Below are 27969 nucleotides of genomic sequence, written 5' to 3'. Positions count from 1 at the left end.
TCCAAATCAATTTCTTTCAATAAAAAACTCATGAAACTTTAACAGAAACTGCAGGTGTGTGTCTGCGTCTGGTGAATTTTTGGTTAAAACGTGTTTGTTTTTCATTCAGTGGGTGGAAAATCCAGAAATTTTACTCAAGTAAGGGTAGAAAAACATAATAAAATCACTCAAGTAAAACTAAACAGCCCAGCGCAGCAAAAAATACTCCTAAAAGTAATTTTTTCAATAAAGTCACAATCAAATGTAATCGGGTAACTAGTTCCAACTCTGGCCAAACTGCTGTCATGGTCAAACAATATGGCAGCTGTTTCTCATGTTCCTGTGGAAAACTGGATGAAGATCAAAGACATTCTGTCAAAAGCATTTATTGTAAGATATTAAATGAAAGTAAAGAGTCAGTATTTACAGAATTGACCCTTCATCATCTCAACTTCTGCTACTCATTCTGGCATAACAGAAATGTATACAAGTACTGGGCCAAATCTTGACTGACAGTGACCCACTCTCCACTTCAAAGCAAAAGATGTTTTTGTTGAACAGATGCAGCTTGTGTGCAATCTTCCTCACAAAGCTGTCGCCCAAAAGCCTTCGCCCCTCATTGTAAATACAGATACGCTTACAGTCACCTTCTGCCAGAGTTGTCCTGGAGTTTGTGTGTAAAGTTTGGACATAAAGAAATCCCGTTCACTGCAAGTGAACTGAAGTTATTTCAGGTAACTGCTGCTAACAGGAGAAGAAAATGAATCATTGACTCTTTCACAGCTTCACCTTTTCTTCTCATACTTTGAAATGAAGTTACTTTATGAAATTCCAACAAAAATTAATGCAAAACTGGATGGAAATAAATCATGCAACATTACAGAAGCTTATAAAAACAATGCAACAGCTGAAAGTGGTCCAGTGAAATATTAGCGTTTACCAATGTGGTTTATGTTGTTGCATAAGCAAACTTCCTATTTCAAATAATGAATGATAAAATTCAACGTTTAAAAACTGAAACTTGAAAAGAACTTGACCATAAAAAGCTAAATCATGTGGTTTTTTACACTTTTTTTTATATCTTTTATAAACTACAACAGTGCATACTTATCAAGAAAATGATGAAATGAACTCTTAAAAGATTTAAGTCTTTTCACACGTTTCTTTGTTTGATTTTAACTTGGCCAAGACTTTACAACACTCCCACCGGTGATGAAGATGATGATGCACTCCTGGTTAGCTGGTCAGTGACTTAGCGGTCACTGACACAGACCTGCAGTCAGCTGAGTTGTTTGGTGCTGCCTTAATAAGTAACTACATCCCCTGAATGCTGCACACACAAAACACAGCCAGACTCAGACAATATTCAGGAGTTATTTTTAGGAACTGGATCTTCTCTGCTGCAGTCTGTTATTACACAGAAGTGAGATGAGATGGAAAACATAAGGTGATGTTGTGGACATGGATATTGTAATGTCTGATCGTACAGGAGGGCTTTTTTTTTTTTTTTTTTTTGGAAAGACTTGGGAGGAGCAGACGCGCCAAAAGACACTGAGTTTGAAAAACAAGTTTAATCTGTGGACTCCAGTAGCAGACGATCCACTGCAAACATCTAAACATGCCTACAACTGGAACGTAGGTATGTGATAACGTTTACTTTGTGCTGACCAGAACCCTGTAAAAGAGATGCTGCCTAGCGATCGGGGGGGACTCACTATGATTGGGCCAAGATTTCCTCACGATTCGGTTGTGCTGCAGTTTGAAATAAAACTTTGCTGTCCAACCAAAGTCATGCATGCAGAGTCTCATTCCTGAAGCATCACCACACCAACATCTGGAGGACTCTGACAGAAGACACCGCTATATCATTGTAGGAACCTTACACATGGAAAAAAACTGCAGTCATTCTCCAAACCTCAGTCTAAATCTCCTAATTGACTTCTAAATATTGACATATTTGGTCAATCTCACATGGCTTAGCAGCACTAAATCACCAAGTCAGCGTAATCAAACAACGTATGAGCAGGAAAACGCAGGACATTAGTAGAGCTCTGAAATGGAAACCAGAGGCCATAAATGGGAGATATCGCTTCCTCGCTGTTGCTTGAATACATGAGATGACACACATTATTGCTTGGTGGCGTTCAAGTGTTGCTTTATCAACTTTATAAACATGCGCAGTAGATGCAGCTACTGATTACGTGACTCGATAGCAACATTAGGACAGAGTAAACAGTAAAAAAGAGATGGGATGGTTTCTAGAGAGGTTTGCAGGGAGATAAAGGTGGAGTTTATGCTCTTTTGATTTATTATGACACTGGCTCAATAATAGTAGTGTAAAAAACAAAGTACATAGTGGGAAACAGATGGTAAACAATGACTTCAAATGAGCTGCAGAAAATAAGAGAGTTATGATTTTATACCAATTCACAGAGGCTTTAATGTCATTATAATTCCTTCCACTTCTTGGTCAGATATCTAAGCTCCAGATGAACAACAGATAATGTGCAATAAGTACTTCGTGCATTATGTTTCCTTCTCTGTTTCGGCACAATTAACTTTGTGTTACAGTTTTAATAGAGCAGATTAAAAGACGACTGGTGTCCAGCAAACATGACGCGTCTGAAGCGAGATCTGTTCGGTTCTGAAAGTCTTTCCAGTTCAGGTTCAGAGCGGACAGTTCAGGACTTTGTAGCATTGGCTTTCTGTCAGTTCCAGTTCCTGGGAAGGTTTTCCAGGATCCTGCGCCGGTGTGAGGGGTTTGTTACACCTGCTGCACACAGATCCTCCTCTGTGATCCCACTGCACGAGACAAATAGGAGTCAAGAAATTAAAAAAACTTCAACTTACATCCTGACTGTAACTGTGGAGTTTCTTAAATCTACAAAGGAGAACAATTTACCTATCATTACACATCTAAAACAAAATGTACCAAAAACCAAAAATGTTTTCTTTCCTGCAAGGATTTCTTGTTCTTTGGCCCTGAAACACCTTCTCTCTGATCTGTCATGTGAACTAAACTTTATCTGAAGGCACTCAGAGACTGTTGTGTCTGAATTATTCCTAAAAAAAAAAGGTTCCCTCAAAATCCTTTAGGACTAAAAAATACCAGTCATTTAAGAATAGAAATGTCACAAAACGGCAAAAAAAATAATATGATGCAACATAATTTTAAGAAAAATCATTGTGGAAACTCAGTCGAAATTTAAACTACTGTAAATGTTAAAAGAAAAAACAAAGTTCTTTTGTTTTATTAAGCTTTTTAAACAATTTTTCATCTGTTTTAATGACTGTTTCACAGGCTGGCTCTCCTGTTTTATAACCATTACAGTCTTATAGTTTGTTGTGTCTTCACCCTCGGTACAAAACCTCCTCTGTGACCGTTTCCTTCCTCGGTGGAGAAACACTGAGATAACACGATGGGGAGCAAGGAGGCTGTAGGCAAACTGTCTACAGTGATTGAGAGACGTTTCTCTGACAGACACAGTAAAACCTTCTCAAGTAAAAGTAATATCCATCCGTCACTTGGGAACTCTTTAATGTGTCAGAGGAGTATTTGCAAGGTAAGCACCATGTTAAATTATGCATAACTTAACAGAAATTCAATAAAAAGTGATAAAATGTTGAATTAGCACCAGAAAAATTTAGGATCAAAATTTCTGAAACTAATTCCTACTCAAATGGGAGAATGGAGGTCAAGACGTGAAAAGATGCAGAATCGTTTACCTGAAGTAATCCAGATCATCCCAACCACTGAGGCTGAGTCCCAGGGTGTACTTTTGGAGACCTAAAGTACTGAGAAGCTCCTGCACAGTTTCTGGTGCACCTTTCAGGACAGACACCTGCATTCAGATTAAGCAGAAAAACTTAATTTAACAAGGAGTCATTAAACGTGGCACCACTAAACGTCTGGGTTTTTCACCTCTTTATCCCAGACGCAGCCTCTGTCCCCGTGCATGGACGGGCCGTTTCCATAACTCGCCCTCTGCCTGACTGCGGACGGGCCTCTCTCCTTCGAAGGGAAGAAGTCGACCTCGCTGAGGGACTTGGCAATCTGCAAAGCGGTGAGGGAGTTGTCTCCTGTTGGAGGTTGCTTCTCAACGATCCAGGAAACAGAGTGCTGACAATGTGTCAAAGAGGCGGGGGTGTAAGGCAGAAGGGACGGGGGCTTGTGCTGCACGGCGTTTCTCCTCCCTGGATGAAGCTGGTGTTTGTCTCTTATGGCATTTTTGTGTATGATTTCAGAGTGGTTGATGCACATGCTGCTTTCAGGCTGCATGGAGTCATGAACATTTAACTTCCCTTGGTATTTTTCTCTGATTTGTGAAGACTGTTCCTGGAATTGAGGGACGGCATTTCTTGAGGAAGGAGACACTGGAGACTGGCTCTGGGCTGGGAAGAGCTGATAGGACGAGTTGGTTTGGGACGGATGAAGGTCTTTGGTTAGGTTGCATTGGGACAAGATGGCTGGGATTTCGATTTCTGTGAAGTCTGATCTGTGACACGGTCTCCTGTCGAAGCCCTGCCGCCCTGAGACTTTTGGGAGCTGCAGGGCCTCGTTTCCAGACCAGATGACCTGGGGGTCCCTTCGCTGAGGAAGGGCCTCCTCCACCCTGTGTGGAACTGACACACCTTCAAAGATGAAGTAGGCAGGGTTGGTGTAGCTGCTCACTGTGGGCTTAGCAGGCACTCCCGACGGCCTACAATGAATAAAAACGTTTATCAGGTTTCACTGCAACTATTCAGAATGACTTGAATCTGAGTTAAAATACTCAAAAAATGCAAGTTTGCATTAATCTGTGCATGCAGTTGGAGTAAATCCATCTTTTGGTAGGAAAGTTCTATAAAAAATTAGATACATTTGGACGTTTTTCAGCACAAGAACCAAACATTTACATCCTTCTTTTACTGCAAAAACACAAAACCTTACGGAGTATTTTTGGTCTAGTTTTTAGTGCAAATATCTTTGAACACTTGAAATAAGACAAAACTAACTTATCGGTAATTTTTTGTCTAAATGTGAGAGCTTATTTTCAGCAAATAATTCCTTAAGATTAATAAAAATATCTTTCACTAATATATTTCTACTAGAAACTACATAAAAACACTTGATAATATTTTGTGTTTTTGCCGTCTATTTCAACCTGTTTCTTTTGTGTATCTGTTTCTACGGTAACAGGCTGAATACCTTCAATTGTGCCATCAAATCAGAGCTTCAGTGACCATATTGCAAAATTTTTAGATTCTTAATGCATTTGTCAGAAGTTGGTAAGTTCTCTATGGCGATGGTGAAAGCAACAGTCTACTGCTAAGCATCTTGGCTTTAGCAGGTGGTTTTCTTTAGAAACGGTTTCTTGATGGTTTCGACAACAGGAACTGAACAACCGCTTTTTAAAGAAGAAAAATGTTTCTTCTCAAACTAACCCGCTGTGCTAAAAACACACATTAAGCAACTGGATCAGTCAAAAGTTTGTCCGATTTATTTTCAGACTAAACGTGGACAAATCAGTACTGATGTAACGCTACTAAACACGACTGCTAAAAAGAGAAGCTGTACAATCACATTGTTTCCTCAGAAAGGTCTTAAAACAAAGAAGTGTTGGTACAAAATGGTTTCATTTACAATAAAGCAGAAACTTGCATGCAATTTACAAAAATCAACTTTATCATGTTCCTGTTTCAAGTTAGAGAAACAGTGGAAACCAAACTTACTCTTAGTAACGCAGGTAATTACAATACTTACCTGTATTTTGCACCAGGGCAGCATTGCTACTAAAAGAGCTTGTATATGAAAAACCAAGACAATAAATTAGTGTTTTCCTGTCCTTCCTGTCTTTAATGGTTTTGGAGATGACATCACCTAAATAGAACCTGCATGGTGACATGAAGTAGGCTGGAAGAGGTCACAAACTAAGGAATAAATGGCAAAAATAGCATCCAAGACAAAAATCCCTGCTGAAAAGAATGTGCTTTTGGTAAAATATTCTCTGGACTGACAATAATAAAGTGGAACCTAAGAGAATAATAATCCAAATTACATAAAGGCGGCCTAGTTAAAGTACAGACTTAAATCTGACTGAGTTACCCTTCCGCAGGTCCCTCCAATCTCTCCAGTCTTGTTTTATTAAAACACATTTTGCAACAAAGAGTGAACAAGTTGTTCAATTTTAAGGGGGAATTACATTTTCACATGTGATCAGGTTAGTTTATAATAAAGTGTTTTTGATCAGAAGCATTTCAGTGTGATAAAAATAAAACAAATCCAAAAAGAAGAAGAAACAGAATAATCTGCAAGGGACAAATTTGTTTTCACAGTGCATTATATGCAAGGTGGCCATATTGGAATGTGAGGACAAGATTGGTACAAAACTTCCAAATTTTATTTCTTTTCATTTTTTAAATTTGGAAATGGGAAATCTGAAATTCTGAATAAAAACAGAATTAACTTATTCAACCACTCATACAGTGCCAATAACAATACTTTAATTTCAAATTCTCTGTCCTTTCTTTCTAACATATGACATGACTCAGTAACACTGTACAACAAATGTTCTGGGTAAACTAATGTGACCTGCAAATGCAGATTTCTGCTCTTCTTTTACTGCTTACATGAAACTACAGCTGCTTTTAACATCCAGGAAACACGATGCCAGCCCGTTTCAAAAAGGTTGAACTCTTAAATTACATTAAATGCAATTTGTTTCACTGCTACCATTAATTTGAACATTTGAGTATTGAAGCCTTACTGTTCATTTACAGCATTGGCATTTAAACAACGAGACATCCATACCTAGTTACTGTGATCCGTGCTGCTGCATGAGGCACGTGTCCCCTTCCAGGACCTTTATCATCTTTCTCAAAACAGAACAATTCTGAAAAAGCAAAGTTAACAGAAATGAAAACCTAATTCTGCAATCATCAAAGCTTCTTCTAAGTCTGTGTGTTCCTTGCATGCAAAAGACTGCTGGCAGTCAAACAGCAAAGTTGTGTTTGTGTGTGTTGTGCCTGACCTGGTGGCCTAAAACCCAAATGTCCTGTTTCAGTGTGTCAGGATGCATCTGGTCAGGGTCAGTCAGTCAGGAGCCAAAAGAGGAAGCGGTCGATAGATACCAGCAAGTGTGTAAAGCCAAGCCAGGGGATCATTGAGGAACCAAATAGAGGAAGCAATGTGAGGCTCACAGAAGAGTCGAAGAACGCAGCGACAGTGGAGATGAAGGCTTAGCGGGAAGTGATAGTGCAAGCGAGGCAAAGATTCACAACAGAAGAGTTTCAAGCTGACCCACCATAAACCTTCTTCCGCGTGCCTCGCCTGTCCTTGGGCACGTGAACTCTGACCCGTCCTCGTATGGAGCCCATCTCCTCACCGCGATGAGTCAAAAATGTCTCAAATTTCTGCGACGAGCCCATCACCGACCGCAGAGCAACACAACATTCACCTACGGAAATCATTTTAGTCAAAATCTAGCCAAAAGTGTTTTGTTTTCCCTAATGTGGACACATTTGTTGTTGGTAACCCCACATCTCATGGAAACAAAGCTTAATTTGTCCTGAAATGTTATTTGGTTACACACATTCAGCTAATGCATCCCTGTTGTAAAATCTATCTATGTAATATTTCAGTAAACTCCAAACTATATGAGCTCCTGGTTGTAAACTGAATATATTACAGATTTAATTATGTGTTTACCTGAGTAAGCATAAAGTGCAGTTTTGAAATGGTTATTTTATTTTTTAAACTTCAAAAAGCTGCTAATTTATTTTTCTTCATGAGGCCAGGCTGTTTTGCATAGCTTATTTAATCATTTCAAATTATTTGTATTTACTTGAAGAAATCTGGCAGGATCAAATAAGTTTATACTTCTGCAAACATCCTTTTTAAACAAATAGTAATCTAAAATATATATTAAGGTATTTGAATTGTGAACGTTTGAAATAAATAAACTAATCTATTTAACCAAGTCATCTTTGTCTAATTTATTAACATGTTTGAAGATCTGTAACGTTTAAGCCTGAGAAAATAGAAAAATAGAAATCAATAACTGGAAAAAAATAATTTTATGGCTCTAAAAACATCATCATTCAAGCCTGAAACAACTTGAGCATTTTGTAGCTGTTGGCGAATGTAGAGGTCTCAATGAGAATTGTTTTTGGGATCTTTTCTTTTTCTGAGATATTTAACTGTGATGTAATTGACTTTGCAGTTCATATTTTGAAGAATGTGTTGATCTTTCTAAGAAAATATTTGAACCAACATTTGACATTGACTTTTTAAATGAAGTTTAAGCGATGAGCACTGTGTAGCTCCATTAATTATGCAGATTTATTTGTGCGGATGCTGGTTTATCTCAAAGCTGTAGGCCTTGTTTATCAAATTAAAGCATAACATTCTGAACTTACTGCTGTGATGAGAGCAAAGTGCAAAAACGGACTTATTGCTGGGGTTTTTTTGGATACGATGTTTGTGACGGCACAGATTAGCTATTTTATCAGAATGTGCTTCAGACTTACCGTAAGATTCATATCCATCGCATGACTTCACAGACAGCAGCAAGTGCTGATCCTGGAGATACTCCAGATCAGACGCGACTGGAATGAGCTTCAGCAGATCCAAACAAAAATAACGTTAGGAAAAAAAAACTATAAATGTTTGGGTTTTTTTAACCATCTTTCAGTTGGCTGCAGCCGCTGCTGACCTTCGGGAGCTGTTTGCAGGTCCAGCCGAGTTTGAGAAACCCAGGAACATCACAGCTTTGTAAATTATTCTCACTGGATCGTTGTGTCTCTGCAGGTAAATTCAGGAGTTAATTTCTGAAACTGAGCTGCACTTTGGTTTGCAGTCTCATTTTGACACCGTTCTGCACCTTCCAGGCATGAGGAATGAAACTCGATGAAGAACTTGGACTTGCTTGCAGTCTTTACTATGGTGTCAATTTCTTCCAGCTCAATCCAGGCTCTCTCCACACTGGAGCTTGAATCTGTTTAATTAAAAAAAACACACACACACACACACACACACACACAAGAAGAACGGTTAGAGCATATTCCAGCTATTTATAATCAAAGGTTTACAGTTACAGAGGCACCTGATCTGCTGCACGGAGACATCACTCCCACTTGGAAAGTGGCAAAAACAGGTGAATGGTCACTTGTGAAGATGTCATCAGTGCAACCTGGTAACAGCAAAAGGCGTCTTTTAGGATTATTGTTATTATTACAAAACCACCTTATCTACGTTGTGGTTGACAGCATGATAAAGTACATGAGCTGTCAGTGTGACAGGGTCTTGAAAGACTTTTAATATCCCTTAAATGTTTCATAATTCATGCTACAATCACAAACTTCCAGTCCGAAGAATGAGGTGTGTCTTTGAATTTGCCTCCCTTCATTCTGATGGACCTAAAGGAAAAGCCAGGGCAACCAATGACCTTCAAAATTTAAACATTCGATTAGTAGATGGAGTCCACCTGTCTGTCATTTGATCCAGCTATAAATCCAGCTGTTCTGTGAAAACCGCAGAGGTTTATTAGAGAGCAAGCCACATCATGAAGACCCCCAAACACAGGAAACAGGCCAGAATATATCAATATGCTACAAAAACACCAAAATTTACCAAGTATTTTTGTAAAGGTTTTAGTGCAAATACTGTAGAATGCTTGAAATAAGGCAAAACTAAAACACATACCTATATCTTGCTCAAAAGTTACTTGAAAGTTCATAGCTGCACTAGAAACTAAACACTAAGTACAATTTTGTATTTTTGCTGTAAAGATTTTAAAATATGTTACTTTGAAGGGTTCGAATACTTTTGCAAGTCACCATATTTCAAAACCCAAACTTTTTTACTTTAAGAAAAATTGTACAGAAACAGAAGTTAAGACTGAATTTGAGGAAATGACTCTGCATTCGTGGACCACAGCCCAGGTTGAACATCATCCGTGCTGCTCATGCTACTTTCATTTTTACAATTTAAAAGAAATACCTGGAAGCATCTAAAACGCCTTATCATTGCTTCATAAAACCCTGCGTCCATGTCGACATTTAAGCATCTGTAAACGTTTTGCAGCTCACATTCATGTTTTACCCATCTGAAGGTTTTTCCCAAAGTTCATTTTTCCAAGAAATTCCCCACCACATTCTCACCATATGCTGTGCAGGTGATGTGCGTTTCTGGGTAGGACTTCCACAGAATCCGGTCGCACCATGATGGAACATTAACTCGCACCTGGAGACAAAGAATGCAGAATTACAGAAACACCAACACGGCCTTCTCCGCCTTCAATGCCATACGCTTTTCAGCTTCAACGCCTTTACAGGCGAACGACGCAGAGGAGTACGTGGATGCATGTCTATTGCATTGTCTATGTGTACGTAAGCACACACACACATATATACATATACACGTATATGAGAGTGTGTGTGTCCACTGAAGGATGCCCTCGTTCCGTTCACGACAGGCATTCCTCTTTTAGACAGAAAGTTAATTGTTAACCGGCTATTTTTAGCGATCTGAGCAGCTGCTGTCCCAGTCACTTATCCCCACAAATTCCTGAAATAGGATTAAGTTACAAATAAATGATCTTAAGAAGTATATACTTGGAACGGAGCAGTGGTGCTTCAATCGTCTGGACTCTGGCTTACTGATTCGAAGGTCAGGGATCAAGAATCACTTCTTTCAAGCTCCTGGTGTTTTGCCATTCTAGTGAGCTTTTGAAGCTTATCTGCTGCTGGGACATCTTACTGTGGCTTATCCCTGTTCTCAGATCACAGTTTCCTAATAAGTTTCAATCTGTGGATTTTGGAACTAAACTCTACACATTAAGCCATCTTTTTTGCTCACGGCACCACAGACTGCATACTATTCATCTAAATTCTTAAATAAAATAGATTTTATAGCTTTACTTTTGTAGAATAGTTCTTCTAACAGTCCTCCAAAACATTTTTTGCATCTGTTCTAGCAATCGTTACACATATTTTTATGCCTATTTATCTGTTTTATCCATCAATTTTTGTGGTGCACTTTTTATTTGACTGGGAAAAACTCACTCCTGATGTCTTGTACTTCTGCCAAAGGTAGCAGTCTCTGGAGCCTCTCTCATACCGGTAGGTGGGTGGAAATGCAATCTTCTCTTCCTCTTAATCACGAAAAACAGAAACAAAGAAAGAAAAGTCAAATACTTTACATTTGTACCTAAATAAAAATGACATTTTGAATCTGTTTTGCTTGGAACTCACTGAAATTGAAAAATGCTTTCCTTTTCTGTCTTTCTCGAGTCAGCTGGTCTGCAAACATGAGCTCCTCAAATTCTCTCTTGGAAACATGTTTGAGGATGTCCTGCAGATGATACGGACCATGAAGATGCAGGATATTCCCAGTGTATATCCTCCACGTATATCCTGCACGTGCAGGATATCCTTCTTCCGGAGCGATTTACAAGTCGCTCCGGATTTGTAAAACCGGAGAGACTTGTAAATTCGCTCCGGATTTACAAGTTGCTTTGTAGATCCGGAGCGACTCTCATGCTCCGGATTTACAAACACAGCCAGCCTCATACATCACGTTACATCACGCTGGCTAATCTGCGAGTGATTTCTAAATATATAAAATCTTCCTGATACTTTATTCAGATGACATAATTTATTGTGTTTCAGCTCATTTTCTTTGCTCTGTAAAATAGATGTTGTTCAGTGTACCACACTTTCTTTGTTTTAGATCAAGGATAATCAAAGGTTATCATAGTTTAAATGGAAAAAAGTTGGGTTTGAAAAATTCATGTAAAATTCCTTGAAACAGTCTGTCAAGTATTTAAACATCATTATCAAAGAGAATTTGTGTTTAAACTCATAATGAAAGTCTTTTTTCCAAACTGAAACTTAAACTTTGGTTCCCGTTTTAGAAGAAGTTCAGACTCTATGTGAGAAAACATTTCAGCTGAAGATGACACAAGGAAAAGAATATGAAGGGTTTTTTTTGGTTTTACTAGTCAGTCATGATTAACAAAACGAGGCATTTTTGTCAAAATGAAAATTAAAAGAGATGAAAAAGGCACTGTTGAAAAGAAAACTTGGGTAAAACGAATGCAGTAAAATACAGAGAAATCCTGAAGGACAGTTTTTCTGTAGGAGAACTATCGGCTTCAGGAAACATTTATTTTCCAACAAGATGATGAACCAAAACACAGAGCTACAGCTATAGCGAAATAGGTACTTCTTTTATTTTACATATTTTTATTTGATCAATAATTATTTTTGAAACAATCAGTTTTCACTTTGGCATTAAAGAAATATTTTTTATTTCTCAAAATGGTGTCAAAAAAGCCAAATTTTGTTGATAATGATTGATTGGTAAAGAGATAAAACTCTTAAAACATCTAAGCGGAATGAATATGTTTTATAGTTACTGTGTGTCTGCAGACATCAGATGTTTTTTCTGCAAAAAAAGTACGTTTTGGGTTATTTACAAGTACAACCTTTTTACAACCTGCAAATAGTACAACCTTTTCTCAAAGGTATTTTATAAAACATCTTTTCTCCAGTCAGGAAAAAAGGCCTGTAAATAGGCATCCCATATTCCCTTGAACATTTTTTTTTAAAAAGGATCCGAAACTGTTGGTTCAGATTCCTTTTAATGAACTGGGGGATTTTTTTATGTTTCGTCTGTTTTATTGTTTCTGCTCTATCTGGTTTTTGTTTTCTTTTGTACTAGAGAATGTCAATATTTGTTGTAATAAGTCAGTCTGACCTGTACGTCCAGGTCAAGCCTGTAGTTGAGGTCTCCACACCAGAAGAGATGAGTGAAACGAAGGCTGATATCAAAGGCAGAGAGATGTTTGTCACCCAGGGAAAGCAGTCTGAGGATGTCCACGAAGCTTTGATTCCTCCTGGGTGTTATAATATAGAAAAATGCATAAATAAACGACAGAAACAACATCAAGTGAAGTAAACTTTCTCCAAAACATTTGATTTCTGAACCTTAACACTTTGTCACTTCCAGAGGTCAGGTGGCAGTTCACAAACCCAAAAGATGTCCCATTGAAGAGGAAAGAGACTCCAACTCCTCCCTTGTTTCCTGAATCAACAAAAACAATCAGACCTGAATTTAAATGTTTCTGTTTTTTCACATTTGATTTGTGTGATAGAGAGAAAATGCACAAAGCCTACCCAGAGTGTTTCCAAGACCAGTTTTAACACTGGCTGTGTTCACATGGCTGACTCGACTCTCGTGCTCTGGATTTACAAACACAGCCAGCCTCATATTCCAGAGGGACTGCACTGCCACCTAGAGGACAAGAGTTTGCATTACAACACATTTTTCTACAAGTATAAAAACACACACCGACTACGTTTATCTGTTTTCTAAGGCTCTGTTTTTATGCATTCTGTGATCTTATCTTCGATGTGAGAAATATTTTTTCATAAATTTTATTTTTTATACATAAATATGTATGAAACATATTTCAACCTGATAAACCCAAGATGAGCTTGTCATCACTGTGGGGCATGCATCTGACATCTGATATTAACATATACTGTATGAAAAAATACATAACATTTGGTTTTGGCAGAAGCTGATTCTGTTTTTGTTCCAACCAAAATTATTCCTATGTCTTAAATGCCACAAGAATGAGATAAATTATGTATGAGGGTTTTTTTTTTTAATGTGCCTTTTTATTAAAAATTTCCCATACATATCCTTAATATTATTTTCTCACAATATTTAGATATTTGCCTATTTTCTGTTTATTTATGTGCATACTTCTCACAATATTTTTTTAGGTTTGGTCCATTGTCACAGTTGGCGTAGCAGAGTCAGTGTTTGTGTGGCTTTTCAGCCCAGGACTTTTCTATGGACAATTTCTTACAAGTTTAGGATAGCATCTTCACAAAATGTTTTGTTTTTATCTTGGAGGTGCAAAGCTGGGACACAGAACCCATGTCCGCCTTGAACAGTATAAAGACATTCTCATGGTGCTTGTGTTCACAGTTGTTTACACAGATAAATCTGACATATTGAAAAGCCTTAAAATACACCTAGATTTATGATTGCATTTAGAGGGGGAGTATTTATAGACACATAGTGCCATTTTATAGAACAATCAAGTAACTATGTTACCTTCAGTTACAAAAATGCTTTATATATTAAATATGACTAAAAATAAATTTGACTTTGTAATTTAATGGCCTGAAATTGAACCTTTGTCTCTGTAAAAACTAATTTTCTTTCTGAAACTCCTTCTTCAGGAAGTGATCACATATTTTTGATAAGGGAATAACAAAAATAATCAGTTTTATATGTTTGATTCAAATATTGTGAGTACGTAAACTTTTGAATTGTAAAAGCTTTATTCTCCCATCAGTTTAGTAACTAACTCACCAAAAACAGAAAAAGTTTAGTTGAAAGTGATGTCAGACAGTACGAAAAAACAAAATGTGTCCTAAAATTGGGTGGTTTTAACTGTATTCACTTCATTTGTAACCAGCTATTTAAAAAATGAAGTAGATGGCACGCTTAATACCAACTCATAAACCAGGTGTGGAGATAATTACTAGTTTGAAGTCGATTTGAGTGTAGCTGCGAAGAGTTGCTTTGATTTGCTCTGTCCACTCTCTCTCCCCCTGAGGGTTTTCCTGAGTCCCTAATGCGTAGATGTCGTGAGGAAGCAAAGCCGTCGACTCATCAGGAGTGTGTCCCAAACCACAACAGGTCACCCACGACTGCAAGGTCCGAGGAGGAGGCGAACCACCTGCAGACAAAAGAACAGGACGTTTGGCTATGACTGAGCTTTCTCTCACAAGCCAGTGAAAATCAGTGTCAGCACACAAGTGATTACCCATGTTCCAGGTGCCAACAAACACAGAGACCATATCAGGTTCATCCAGCTGAGAGTGCCTGGACTTCATCAGCAGGAGGAGCTGGCAGAACGAGTCGCATTTCTGACAGAGATGAAACGAAAACATGTAAGGGAAGCAGCTCATTTAATTGAAAGGTTAATCTTATCATCCTGCCTTACCCGAGAACTCTCAAATGTCATCACCCGCGGTGTGCTGTGGTAGCTGTCAACAACCATTCGGATCTTGGCCGGGTGATTTTGGAACTTAACAATCTGAAGAACTGATATGTGGGGAAATATTACATATTCTGTAGAGTATTGCTAAAGAGCATCCTTCTAAAAGACTGGTACAAATATAAACGAGTCTAACAAACATGTTTATAGTTGATTTTGATTTTACTTATAAATTTACAAGTGAAAATTCGACCCTACATGAAGGTGTGCAGTAAAATCTGAGCATGTGTACTCTCCCTTTAAGCACTATTAACCATCTAATGCTAAAAATAAGCAAAGATAATGGCGTATGAAATGTAAAAGAAATGCTACAAGCTCTAAAAAGAATCATTTTCTTACTTCTGTTATGCGAGACTTTCTCGATACCAAATGAGCTCGACTTCCTGTCAAACAGCAGGACTCCTGTGTCCACATCCACAGAGACAATTTGTCTGCCGTACTTCACCATCTTCACCTGGAAACAAAACATCAGTCATCTGTCATTGTTCTTATTTTGTGTGATCCTAAAAATGATTACATTTAATTAGTGATATAACAGCTTTTTAGAGTCTCAACTCTTTTGAACGAAGCATTTCCATCAGATTGAGGTCCAGACTTTGACTGGGTCATTTTCTCACCTTGATTATTCTCTTTTTAAGACATCAAGCATACAAGTGAAACCAGAAATTTAACATGCTCTATTGTAAAATGAACAAACTTCTTTCTCCACTGTCTGCCATTAAATTGGGTAAACCTTTCCAACTTTACATAATTCAAGATTACCAAAAATATTTCTCTCTTATAAATACCAGAAAGAGAGATAAACATTTGTAGAATTTTCTGAAATTTCTACATAGACGTGGCTTTTTCCTCTCCTTTTAAGCAAGCTATATTTGCCCACTTATTTTTCCAAATTACTCAGAAATGACTGAGGCATGCAGAAACTGAGATGAACCTCTTGGGTTTTTGATTGAAAGCAGCGCAATGGACCTCCGATATTCACGACGGTTATGGATAGCAAGCATACGCGAATAGACGAAATCAGCAAATACTTGAGAATCCCTCTAAAAATACTTTAGCTACCTATTTTAATAGTTAATACATAGCTTGATATTTATTAAAACGTACAATAGAAACCGTCTTAGCACTACCTCAGAAGCTAACATCCACACTCTTCCTTAGCTCCGGGATACAGCCAATCAGCGCCAAGGAAAATTAATGGCGCTCCTGGATTGGCTACTATACGAACACCAGCCAATAGCGTGTAAGATAGTTTTGCGCCTAGTTTCTTCAGCTTCCAAAAACTAAATTCCCCTTCAAATATCTTAGTTTTATGGAATTTAGAGTCTCGTTTCAGAGAAAAATCTGTTGAACCTGCTGGTGGTTTATTACTGAGTGCACTTTCTTGAAAGAACATTGCTGCTGTTTTCCATCTGAAATCCTAACCGATTGGTAAGTTGTTGTTGTTTTGATGTAAAAAAAAAAAATTATGGCTAAACTAACAAGAGGCTTCTTTTTAAGACAGATTCACCTGAAAGGAGTGGACAGACAGCTGCCTGGTGTTGTTCTTTGCAGATGTTACAATGGTAGGTGCTGGATTAGGAGGCGGTTGGCTGGGCTGCACTGCCAGGTTGTGGTTGGTCACAGCATCTTGTAATGCTTGCAAAACCTTGATGTGGAAAAATAAACCACTGTTATACTTGCATCACAAGCAAGAAATGTTTATTCCTCTTTTGTCTAGCTGCATAATCAGATACGAACTTCATACCATTACTAAAGATGAACGATAGCTGTTGCTTTATTCCTAATAGCAATTTATAAGCACAATGTATTGATTTCAACATTTTTTTAGTTTATTAACTCTGTGAACACACCTTTTTCTCCAACGAAGAAAGGAGGCTGATCAAAGCTGAGATTTTACACAACAAGCTGTCAATCTCCTTCTCTGGACCCTCGTTCCCAAAACACAAGATAAAAGCCATGATGAGTTTGTGTATGACTCCGCAAACTACAGTGATACGTTTCCAAGTGCAGTTCATGGTTTATTTTGGTACCTGTGCCTTGCTAGGAGTTAAAGAGCAGCTGGGATGGTCGAAGACTTTAGCCAAGGTTTCCAGACTCGAAAGAGTAAGATCAATCTCACTGTAAAAGCAATAAAGGCATCTCTTAATCTTATTGTCATCATTCAACATATAAAATTCAATCAAAACTGTAATGAAAATTAGCTAATATACAAAGTTTGAATATCTCTTGACTTTTTACAGATTTTGTCATGTTACAGTAAAAAATGTTTAATATAATTGGCATTTTATGTGACAGACAAATAGAAAGTAGAGCTTAATTGTGAAGTGGAAGGAAAAATACATTTTTGTGAAAAATAAAGTAAATGGCTCTTCACCTAAAATTATCTGGAGAAGTATTAATCAGAAAAGCTACTAAACGGCCAATAGTATCTGGAGAGGAAATGCAGATAGTCAAAGTCCAGACCTAAATCAAACTGATTTGCAAAATCTTCAGTCTGCAAAGCTGGTATAGACAAATCCCAAAACACTTCCAGCTGAATTTGAATCAAAAGTTGGTTTTAATAAGTGCTGACCAGGGGAGATGAATACAAATATGTTTTTTCTTACATTCTGAAAACCAAGTAATATTTTCCTTCTACTTCACACTATCGAATAAAATCCATATAAAATTAACTGAGACTTGTTTTTGTTCAAAACAAAAATCTTTAAAACTGCATCCATTGTTTGTTGCTAACCTGTTGAGGCCTTGGCAGGCTGTAGCCAAAGTGCGCTTGAGGTGATTTAAAGTTGTTCCCCCTTTATGCACATTCTCGATGTCCAGGCGCAAATCACTGAAGAGGTAGTCATTGAGCAGGCCGATCACTTCACCTGCAATACTGTGAAAAACAAAATAAAACACAGATAACATTAGTGACCCCCATTGTTTTGGTCCCCTGACTATTACTGCTGCTCGAGTGGAAGTTAGATGTTGCCTGAGAAGAGGAAAAAAAACACTTTCTGAAACTTGTGGGTAGTTAAGCAGAACAGCGCTGTTTATTAATAGGACCTGAACAGTCACTTGGAACAGGCCACTAAAGCCGCTATGCTTGATTGCCAGCAGGTGCAGGCATCTATAAAAACTGATAAAAGTAAAACAGAATGCTGTCCAAACTAACCTCCTTCTATAATGTGATTCAAGTAAAATTTTAATGATTTGGTGAGAAGGAAGTGAAACTGCTATTAAGTTCTAGGGTTTATTGTACTCATTTGAAGTTTACAAATGTTGGTTTATAAAATAATGACTGAGTGGAAATCTGTCATGTGGTTTTGTGCACTTTATTTTAGATTTTAACAAGACCAGAACATTTATATGACTGAAATTATATATATATATATATATATATATATATATATATATATATATACACGTTATTTTTCACTACCTGACGTTAAATCAGACTAAACGTTTTCTGTGTTAGTTAATTTAAAATTAATATAAATTATTTCTAGTTGATTATCTTTGTTAGTCATTCTCAAAGTTATAACATTACTATACCATAATGTTATACCAGAAGCTAATATTGCGGCTTTTTAAGCTGCTGATGGGCTAATTCACAACATTTGAGTTGATTTGCGGTACAACTTTAGATCTAAACCTCAAAACACATTGCTTTGCGGCGTGATCCCATGGAAAAATAAAAATAATAATAAAAAAAAAACAATGTCAGTATAAGAATAGATCTGGTTCTTTGTTGAATACAAAGTGCCACTTTCATCTGTTAAACCATCATAATGTCCAGGTATTATACTGTTCAGGGAGGAGATGAGCTCTTTGTCCCACATATGAATGTGTTTTGGTAAAATGATGACACTGCCTGAAACTTTTAAGAGAAAATTACCATCTATAAAAAACAAGTTCTGTAAAGACATGGACTGAAAGCTAATCACTGATAAAGAAGCTGTTTCTCCTAAAGCAACACAAAAACCAAGAGTTCAGTTTGCAAAATGCACACAGGGTCAAAGACCATCACTACAGCTATGAAGTATGGTGGTGGCAGCATCATGGTGTGGAGGTGTTTTGCTGCAACAAAGTCAGTGTTTTGGAGTATTTATCAGAAAGTCCTTAAAAAAAAAAGCATGTGTGAGCAATTGGGCTTCAAATTTGACTAAGTTACAGTGGTTCTGTCAGGAGAAATGGGCCAGAATCCCAGCAAACTCTTTAAAGGAAACTTAAAAAATTTACCGAAATCAAGTGGGAAAAAAAAATCTAAGTAAGGTAAAATATATTTTTAAACAGTGTGTGCTTATTTTTTGTCATAATTTTTATTTAAATTATTTATTGAGTAAAAATTTTTTCAGTGAAAAAGAAATCTACATGAATCTAAAATTATATTTGTTCTGTTTTACTTTAACAAGATTTTACTTTACTCCCATCGTCACACATTATGAGTAGATCATCAAAAACTGACTCATGGCTGTGAGCTTTGAGTTGTTTTCCGTTCAGTTTTCATGGTGACTCTTTATCTGACCATTCAGTGGTCTAGTTGGCTGTAAATGTAATCCATTGATGCAGAAACGTTAATAGGTCGGGGTTTGTGGTTGTGCTCTCAGCTAAAGACAAATTCAATACAAACAATGTGGGGAAGCCATGACTGTTCATTTAGAAAAGTATGTCAGCACCACTGTGACCTATTTTATGTATCACCTATTTAGGGACTTTTTTGGTATATCCTATGACATTCTGGAGAAAAATCAGCTTTATTGGGGTCAAAGTCTGGTACTTCATGCCTTCTCCCAATGGGCAGACATGTCACTCAAGAGCTCATATCATTTTGTTTAGTGTATTTAGCAAGGTAACACTTACACAGAACAGATTTTCTAATATCATTAGTAGTGAATCTTGCAGTCTTATAGTGTTTAAGCCATTTTTCCTAGACATCATTGGCCGAGGTTAATCAAGCCTTGGTGTGTGTACCATACCCAATTGGTTTTATCTATTAGTTAAAAGTACTTTAAGACATAGGTATTAGTGGTCACCAAATATAAACTAATTAATCAGAAGAAGTTAAATCCTACAAGTTGATTTTAAAAGGGATTGTCCAGGAAGTGCAAGGTTGCAGAAGGAACTTAAGGAGTGCAGTATTGTTGTTTTTGCAGCAAAAAGTCTTGGGTTCAAATCTCAACTTGGAGTTTATGCATGGAGTTTGCATTTTTTCCTTGTGCATGAATGAGTTCTCACTGGCTACCCCGGCTTCCTCTCAGCCCAAACATATAACTTTTAGCTTAACAGTAGTAAAAATACTTCTAAATGTACTTTTTTTTTTTTTCAAAAAAGTTACTCAAGTAAATGTAACTGGTTACTACACAACTAATAGTAACTAGTTAGCTGTTCATGGACTTCTCTTCTGCAAATGTCTCTTTCATGTGATTTAATTTTATACTCTGTCACTGGGGCTTTATAGCTTCCATAATATGTTCTGGTGCCATTTGTTTTCGTAATGATGGGTTTTTCATAGACGAAAAATGGGGAAAAATAAGAAACTGAAATATATTTCAGCTGTTAGGTAAATTTGTTTTTCTATATTGACTTTAGGTATGAGTGTGTGCATGGTTGTTTAAAATGAATGGAAGTGTATACAAAGTTTTAATATGGTTAAGAATACAAACTTCATCTTAGGTCAGAAATGATTTACTTAGACGTGTTCATCTCGAGCAGCTTCTCCAGGAACAAGGCTTGAGGGGCTGGTTTGGTTGGTGTTCCCACGAGTGACACTGTGTTGACCGGGGCTTGCACTGGAGACGGCTTCTCATCGTCTGTGTATAAATATGAAAGATAAATTTAACTGAATATTGTTAGAAGAATTTAAAAAAAAATTAATTCTGAATAAAAGTACAGAGGCAACATGCAGAAGTATCCACACTAGTTTCACTTTTTCACATCCATTCATCTCTGGAACATTCAATTTCAAAATCTGAGGATTTTTTGTGACAGACCAACACAAAGTGACACATTACTGGGAAGTGGAGGGATAATTATGCATGGTTTTATTATAAATAAAATCTAAACAGTGGCATTAATTTGAATTCAGCCATCTTTATACTCATACCACTCAATAAGATCCAGTATACCGCAAAACAACATATAAAACATATCAAGTATTTTTGGTCTAGTTTCTAGTACAAATAAAATACCACAAGATTTTTTTTCCCATGTTATAAGTGAAATAATCTTCCAGCGGAAATACCACTTTTCATCAATATTAAGGAATTATTTACTCAAATGAAGCTCCTATATCTTGCTGAAAAGTTACTTATAAGTTAGTTTTGTCTTATTTCAAGTGCAATATGATAGTTGCAAGAGAAACTCTACCAAAATGGTTTGTGTTTTTGCAGTGTGTTTTTAGTAAATGGCATACAAGTGGGAAAACAGCATCATTAACACAAAAACCAAGAAACACAGCAAAAAGATCAGGGATAAGGATATGAAGATTTAGACGTCTTACAGAGCATTTGCAGTTTGAAACTTCAGAAACTGTGGATTTAAAAGTCCAAGATGTTTTTAAATGATGACAGCTTGTGACCCACCTGAGCTCTCATCCCCTGTGTCTGTGTCATGAGGAACAGCGTAGAGAAGAGGGATGACTAAGCCTTTGTGGGGCTGCTGGTATCCCAACACCAAGTCCTCCAGTGTCCGAAAACAGTTCACCTGCACGCCTTGTGTTGTCTGCATACACACACAACAGATTTATTGCACGTACTATAAACATATTGTCTTTTATGCATCTGAAAACTGGAAACTGCACAGAAGCTTTCATTAAGTTTACAGTAAATAGCAGCAAAGCGTACTGTTACAGTTTTAGATAAGTCACTTTCTTTTTTTTTTTTAAATAAATGGCACAAAATGACAGGAAACACACACAAGTGATAAGGGGTGATAAGTGGTGACATCATTGGTTGCTAATTGAGCATGTAAAAAAAAGCTGTCTAAAAATAAATGCCTATCTCTGAGAAACATTAAAGAGTTTTCACGGCAACCAAACTTCCCTTTAATCAAATTTGATACATTAAAAGAGACAGAAAATAAGATTACATGCTCACACAGCTACCGTTCACATGGCCCAGCTTAGCATGGTACATTAGACCACAACTGCAGAGCGAACAGCTCCTTCCTGTGCCTTCTTTTTATATATTTTTTTTCACTTTCATTTTGTGGTGAGAGAAACCAGTTTTTTGGCTTTGGCTGCTTGATCCTTCTGCCAAAAACCCTTTAAATAGTATTTTTTTTAAACCACAAATATCTCTTGAAAAGTCATTTAAAAGAAATGAATAGCATACGAGGCAGCGCCCCCAAAAATATCTCCTCGTCCTTCTTGGAAAAACAAAAAAGGGCGAGCATGCGACTTGTGAGTTAGTGGAGCAAATCCAGTCTGGGGGAAAACACATACTGGAGGTTTGTACTGATGGCAGTGGAAAAAACAACTGAAATAGCAACAGAGCTAAATGTCCTCATTGGAAAGGGGAGAAGTTTTCCAAGTCAAAGCCTTAAAAGCTGCTGCCAGATAATTAGCATTAAACTGCTCTTTCAAAAATTGTGAAAGAAAAAGATTATATATGTATTTATGTTCACTTTATGTGCTCCTGTTGCTTGCTTTAGATTTCAATAAACTAGTTCACACCTTTTCAAACAGCCTCACATCCCTTTAGATTCAATTACAGACTCTTCTGTAGATGTGTGCAGCAAACAAACAAACAAACAAACAAACAAACACACCCGTTGGTCAGTGAATTAGTGAGTGGGTAGGATTCTCCGAGACATGACAACAATTTCTCCTCTGTGCTTCTGAGCTCATTCTGCAAGCATCGAGCCACATGGCAGGGATGCCATTCAAACAACAAAGTGGCTGCAGAGTCTGCAGAGAGGAGAAACACAAACACGCTCCTGTTCTCGGTGCAACGTGGAATAACAAACCATTGTCCGATGTTTTCTAACTCCATCTGACCAGAGGGGTTTCTGTCTAGCTGTTCAAACTGTATGAAGGCTTCAGGGATCTTTTGTGGTTTTCTTTTTTACTAGTGTTTGTTTGCAAGGCAGTGATATTTTTACCTGAACTGCCAGAAGACCATCCGGATCAGGAAGAATACGATACGTGTGAACGTGACATTGAAACCTGTTTGGAAGACAAAAAGCAGCGTTATCAACAAAAATCAAACACTCAAAGAAAAAATGAGACTGGCATTCATTAGGTAGTAGTGTGACCTCAACTTTATGTGACTAACCAACGCAAAGTAGCTCTTGATTGTCAATTGGAAGAGCATCTTTTCCATCCAGTGCAACCAGTATGTAATGTAACACTATTCTGTGAAGAGCAGCATTTATCTTCAACAGGATGTTGAAGATCAAGGAACACAGCAGGTCAGGGAGGAAGTCATGGAGAAGTTTAAACAAATTTTATATCCTTTAAACATACGCATAAGAAGTAAACTTTTTGGTCTAGATGCCTCTTATAGCTTTCCGATTAAATATTATTCACCAAAAAATGTTCTCAGCCAAAAGTAGCAATGCTTCAACATGTTTTTACTCAAGTAAAAGTAAAAAGTAGCTGTCTAAGGAAATACTCAAATGATAAAAAAGTAAATTTGTTTATTTAAGGATCCCCTTTCTGGGGTTCCACACCAAACATTACAATAAAAATCCTTTACAAACATTATAAAAAAAGACATAATGGTATTCCTTAAAACACAAACAAAATTAAAAATGCAAATCAACTAGTTCAACAACACAACCAGTCTCTTACTAAACGTTAGAAAGAGACTGCTTAAGTAATGAGCAACTATTCAATCATAACAACTGATTTAATATTTTGGAAATGACTGAAATGACCAGTTATAATGAATCAAAAGCGGCTTGAAGCAGTTTTAGCCTTGATTGAAAGGAACTCAGTGTTTTGGCGGTTTTGCAGTTTTCTGAAAGTTTGTTTCAGATTAGTGGAACATGGAAAACTGTAAAAGAAAATCCTGGATAAGCTTGAGCTACTTCTGCTCCCCCCCAATAAAAAGGGGGTGAAGTGACTCACATCTGTAGATGTGATGTTAGAGACATAAGCAAACACAACTGCAACTGGAATTGCTTCAAATCTGGTGTAAAGAAGCAATGACTCAGGAGAGCTGATTGCAAATAAACATTCACCTTTTCATATTTTTATCTGTTTTATAAACACATTTAAATCCATTTATCCTTTTTCGTCTGCTTCATAATTAAGAAAAGGTTTGTGGTCACTTAAAATCTAGACTACATTGAACTTTTGTTTGTAACTTGACTGAATGCAACACAGATCTAGGAGCACCGATGTGTTCGGAGTTGTGAAAAACAGATTTTTTTTTTTCTGGTATGCTGCAGATACTCAAAAAACATTAAAAAAATCTGATGGTTTTATTTTCCACAGGAAAAAAAAACTGCACAGTCATTTTAACCATATGTGAAAATACATTTGTCTCCTTAACCTGTCAGCTAGTTGTGCCACGTTTGGTGAACAGAAATGTCAGTAAGTGTTTGTGATTTTCATGTCACTGTGGAGTTTGACCAAGTCGTTCTGCAGAATTGTGTCAAATTAGTCACAATGGAGTTTTTATAGCATAAATGGCATGTTATAAAGTTGAGACTCTTTTTTTATAGTTAAATCAAGAACTCTGACTGAGGAGAGTGATGAAACTGCTTTAAATGTTACTCTGTTTTTCTTTTTTATCTTGTGGATGATTCTTTGCTCTTGGAGTCATTTAAAGACTCACATCTGTCCTCTGTTTTCTCCGCTTGTTGAAAAACGTCTCATTGCCTTAGAAAAGGCTTAGTACCTCTATCCAGACTGATTCATGTCAGAGACATCGTTTCTCATCTGTACTTGACTTTATTTAGCACTTGAGGTGTTACTTTTTGAAAATTTATCGCCTACTTCATCAGCTTGATTCTATTCTAGTGATTTGTTGGTTAGCAGAAATCAACTACGGGTGAGGTTAAAGTTAACTCTACAAAAGCAATGATTGAAATGAATCATGACTCAGGTTGGTAAGCAAGCTTTTTGTCAAAATAAATGAAATCACCATTTGAAATCTGCATTTTTGTATGATATCACATTTGTTCTGAACATTTGATCTGAAAGATTTAAGCGTGAAAATAGGGGACAGATGTTAACATTTTCTAACTAATGTGTTATGCAGTTTTGCAGGACAGTGACTTGTAATAATTTAACGTGAAAACAGAGGAAAATGTCACGTTTAGCAGCCAGAACATAAGAATAATGTTTGACAAATGTAAATTATAGCTGCAGTGGTGGAGGACATTAGAAGAGAGGATGATATACCAAGAAAAGAATGAAAGGAAAGAGGCTGCGCTGGAAGCAGCCAGGCTCAGCTCTCAGGAATGTTTCTGGCTTCAGCCCGATGAAGCAGGCAGCGTAGTGTGGTTGCCGGAGCTCCAGCCCACTTTTAGGGGCCCAAGAATTGAAAAGGGGGGTTAAATAGGGGAAACAAGTAGTCATACGTTTGGGTTTGATTTGCTGAAGTTAATGGCTCAGGACAGAACCGTCTGACTTGATGACTTCTTTGGAGCCCGGTGGCAAAAGATGATGGACATGCCACATTAAATTTACAAATATGCATATTTCCACATAAACTACATTGAGTAAAGTTTCATTATTTTTTACAAAATTGGACAATTAGATATGAGTTTCCATAAACTAGACTTTCTTTATGAGTTTATTGTAACAGTTTCGAACAGACTGTGTGTCGGACCCGGTAAGCGTGTGTTTATACTCACAGCAGGCACAATGCATAGGCTCCTGGCACTGACTCACTGTCTCTCACCAGGTAGCTGCCATCCCTCCCCGCCCGCGCCAGCAAGTCCTCCGCTCTCACACGGCTGATGTCACGATGGTACCATGATGCTGAAGCCATGGCGATTGATGAGGAGAGAAATGCTCAGGAGAATAATCCACATGAGGTTATGAACGCCGCCGCAGAGGTTGCATTTCCAGCTGCCTTAGGCTTGCAGAGATTTCATCGCACCAGAGGTCTCTCTTGCAAGTCAGCAGCATCAGAAAACCGCTGTGGTCTGCTTGAGTATTTAAAGCCTCCCCATGATTGTAGCACTTCCTGGGTCCTTCCTGGTTGCTTCTGGGTCACCCATCCTGTTGGTCTGAAGGAAGCAGATGTGAAAAAATTAAATCTCCAGGTTATTCCGCTCCAACACGCCCTCCACTTCTCAGCGAAAGCTGCAGTCCTCCATCCTGGTAGTGTCCTTCTCTACAGAGCCCCAGTTTCTGATTTAAGTTGTGAGCTGCTCCACCCAGGTGTGTGTATGCGTCGTGTGTTGATCCAACAAACACAGACCATCACAGTTGAGCAAGGAAGAGAAGAAGTCTGAATGAAGCAGCCACTCCTGAAGCAGTGACGTTGCCTCGAGCTAAACCACAAACACAAGCCCTCCTTCTTGTCCCAAAACAAAAGCCCTGCATGCAAACAACTGGAAAAGAAGAACCAAGAATGGCAAAATAAACAAATTAAGCTGCACACACGCCACCCACACACACACCCACCAGATGGAAGTCAGTCAGCATTAAAACCAGACAGAAACCAGACTAATTCAAATGACTTCCCAGCTCTGCTGCCATATAAGGGAAAAGAAACTCCCTCGCTATACGTTCAGCTGATGGCTGCAGTCTCCTCTGCACAAGTCCTGGTTCCATTAAGAGTGAGTCTGGAAGGTTGTGGGCTGGTCCTGGGGTCTGACTTTCAGAGCTGCTGCGAGGAGAGTCCTTCCCGAAGTGGTGTGGTCTTCTTCAGGCTGCTGTCAGAGCAGAGGGTGGGAGCAGAGACACAGAGGACGACCCTGTTAAAGCGCAGGACAGACAGAGGAAGTGACTCGACATTCCAGATGGCAGGCAGAGCCAGGAGCATTCTTGTGAGGGGCTCAGCTACACCATCAGCGCGTGAAACAGCAAACTACTTCCTTCTTCTGCCTCCTGTCTGTTTTCTGCCCCTTCCTGACTCTTTGCTATTGTTTGCAAAGGAAAACACTGCTTTCCTCAGACAAGTCCTCTCACGTCTGGTCGGACCTTAGCTTATAAACGCCTTTATCCTCTGACAATACACCATCTTTCTTCAAATTCAATCTTTTTTCTCTTTGTCGCCCTCCCTTTCTTTCTGCTGTTGCTCAGTCTTTCCCTCTCAGCAAACACCCCTCTCCATATGGTTATGATCATCCCTTGCTTTCTTATTTTTGCCCTCCTCGTGCGTTGCCCATTATTCACTCCTCCTACGTTCCTCCCACTCCATTAGCAAGAGCAGAAAACCCTGTTGGAAGCTATTTGAACCCACATTTGCTGCTCTGTCTTACACTACTCAGCAGAAATTTACCGACCACCAACCACAGACTCCATAAAACAAACAGAAACAAGTCCATCCAGATCTGACGCATCTTCTTACCCCTCATTTTAGGATCAGTTGTTTCAAAGAGATGATTGTGGTGGGAATTTACTTTTTACACAACATTTGGGCTTGACTACAACTGCCAGACAAAAAGGCATCACTTTGCAGATATAATCATAAAACCTTTAACTTTTTCACATTCGGCCACAACAATTTATAGAATAAATTAAGCAAAAATAGTTTGTAGGTGGTGCTTATCTCCAGTAGTCATTAGCTTAGTAGGCCAACTTTATTTGTATAGAACATTTCCCCAGCAAAACAGTTCAAAATGTTTTAGTTTATTAAAATAGCGTACTCTGTAAAATAAAAAATCTGTACAAATACAGATTTTAAATTTGTTTTTTTGACATTGTAGTCACCACTTGTAAAATAAACATTATATTTTGCCAAATGCCATCATCAAAATCATCAATACATCATATAGATCAATGTTCCAGTTAACCAAATGTAACTCTAAACAAATGGGG

At 37.8% G+C, this 27969-nt stretch overlaps 1 protein-coding gene across 1 annotated transcript; it reads right to left on the bottom strand.

The window, feature by feature from the left end:
• Positions 1-349: 349 nt before the first annotated feature.
• Positions 350-27289, bottom strand: inppl1b (inositol polyphosphate phosphatase-like 1b). Its single transcript, XM_015001814.2, has 27 exons — positions 25833-27289; positions 23127-23190; positions 21608-21746; positions 20716-20836; positions 17779-17919; positions 17075-17162; positions 16895-16972; positions 16552-16689; positions 15381-15495; positions 14988-15088; positions 14808-14910; positions 14524-14720; positions 13138-13255; positions 12949-13045; positions 12719-12857; positions 11212-11311; positions 11023-11111; positions 10120-10201; positions 9063-9149; positions 8841-8954; positions 8673-8761; positions 8488-8575; positions 7263-7415; positions 6770-6851; positions 3902-4679; positions 3706-3821; positions 350-2781 (listed from the first exon to the last, which is right to left on the bottom strand). Exons 1-27 carry the CDS (start codon positions 25967-25969, stop codon positions 2688-2690), a joined length of 3648 nt encoding a protein of 1215 aa, XP_014857300.2. The 5' UTR covers positions 25970-27289; the 3' UTR covers positions 350-2687.
• Positions 27290-27969: the final 680 nt, after the last annotated feature.

Source organism: Poecilia mexicana, unplaced genomic scaffold, assembly GCF_051168715.1.
Source record: "Poecilia mexicana isolate PSO_F unplaced genomic scaffold, ASM5116871v1 scaffold_10, whole genome shotgun sequence".
Taxonomy (NCBI): Eukaryota; Metazoa; Chordata; class Actinopteri; order Cyprinodontiformes; family Poeciliidae; genus Poecilia; species Poecilia mexicana.
This window is presented reverse-complemented; position numbering and strand designations above follow the sequence as displayed.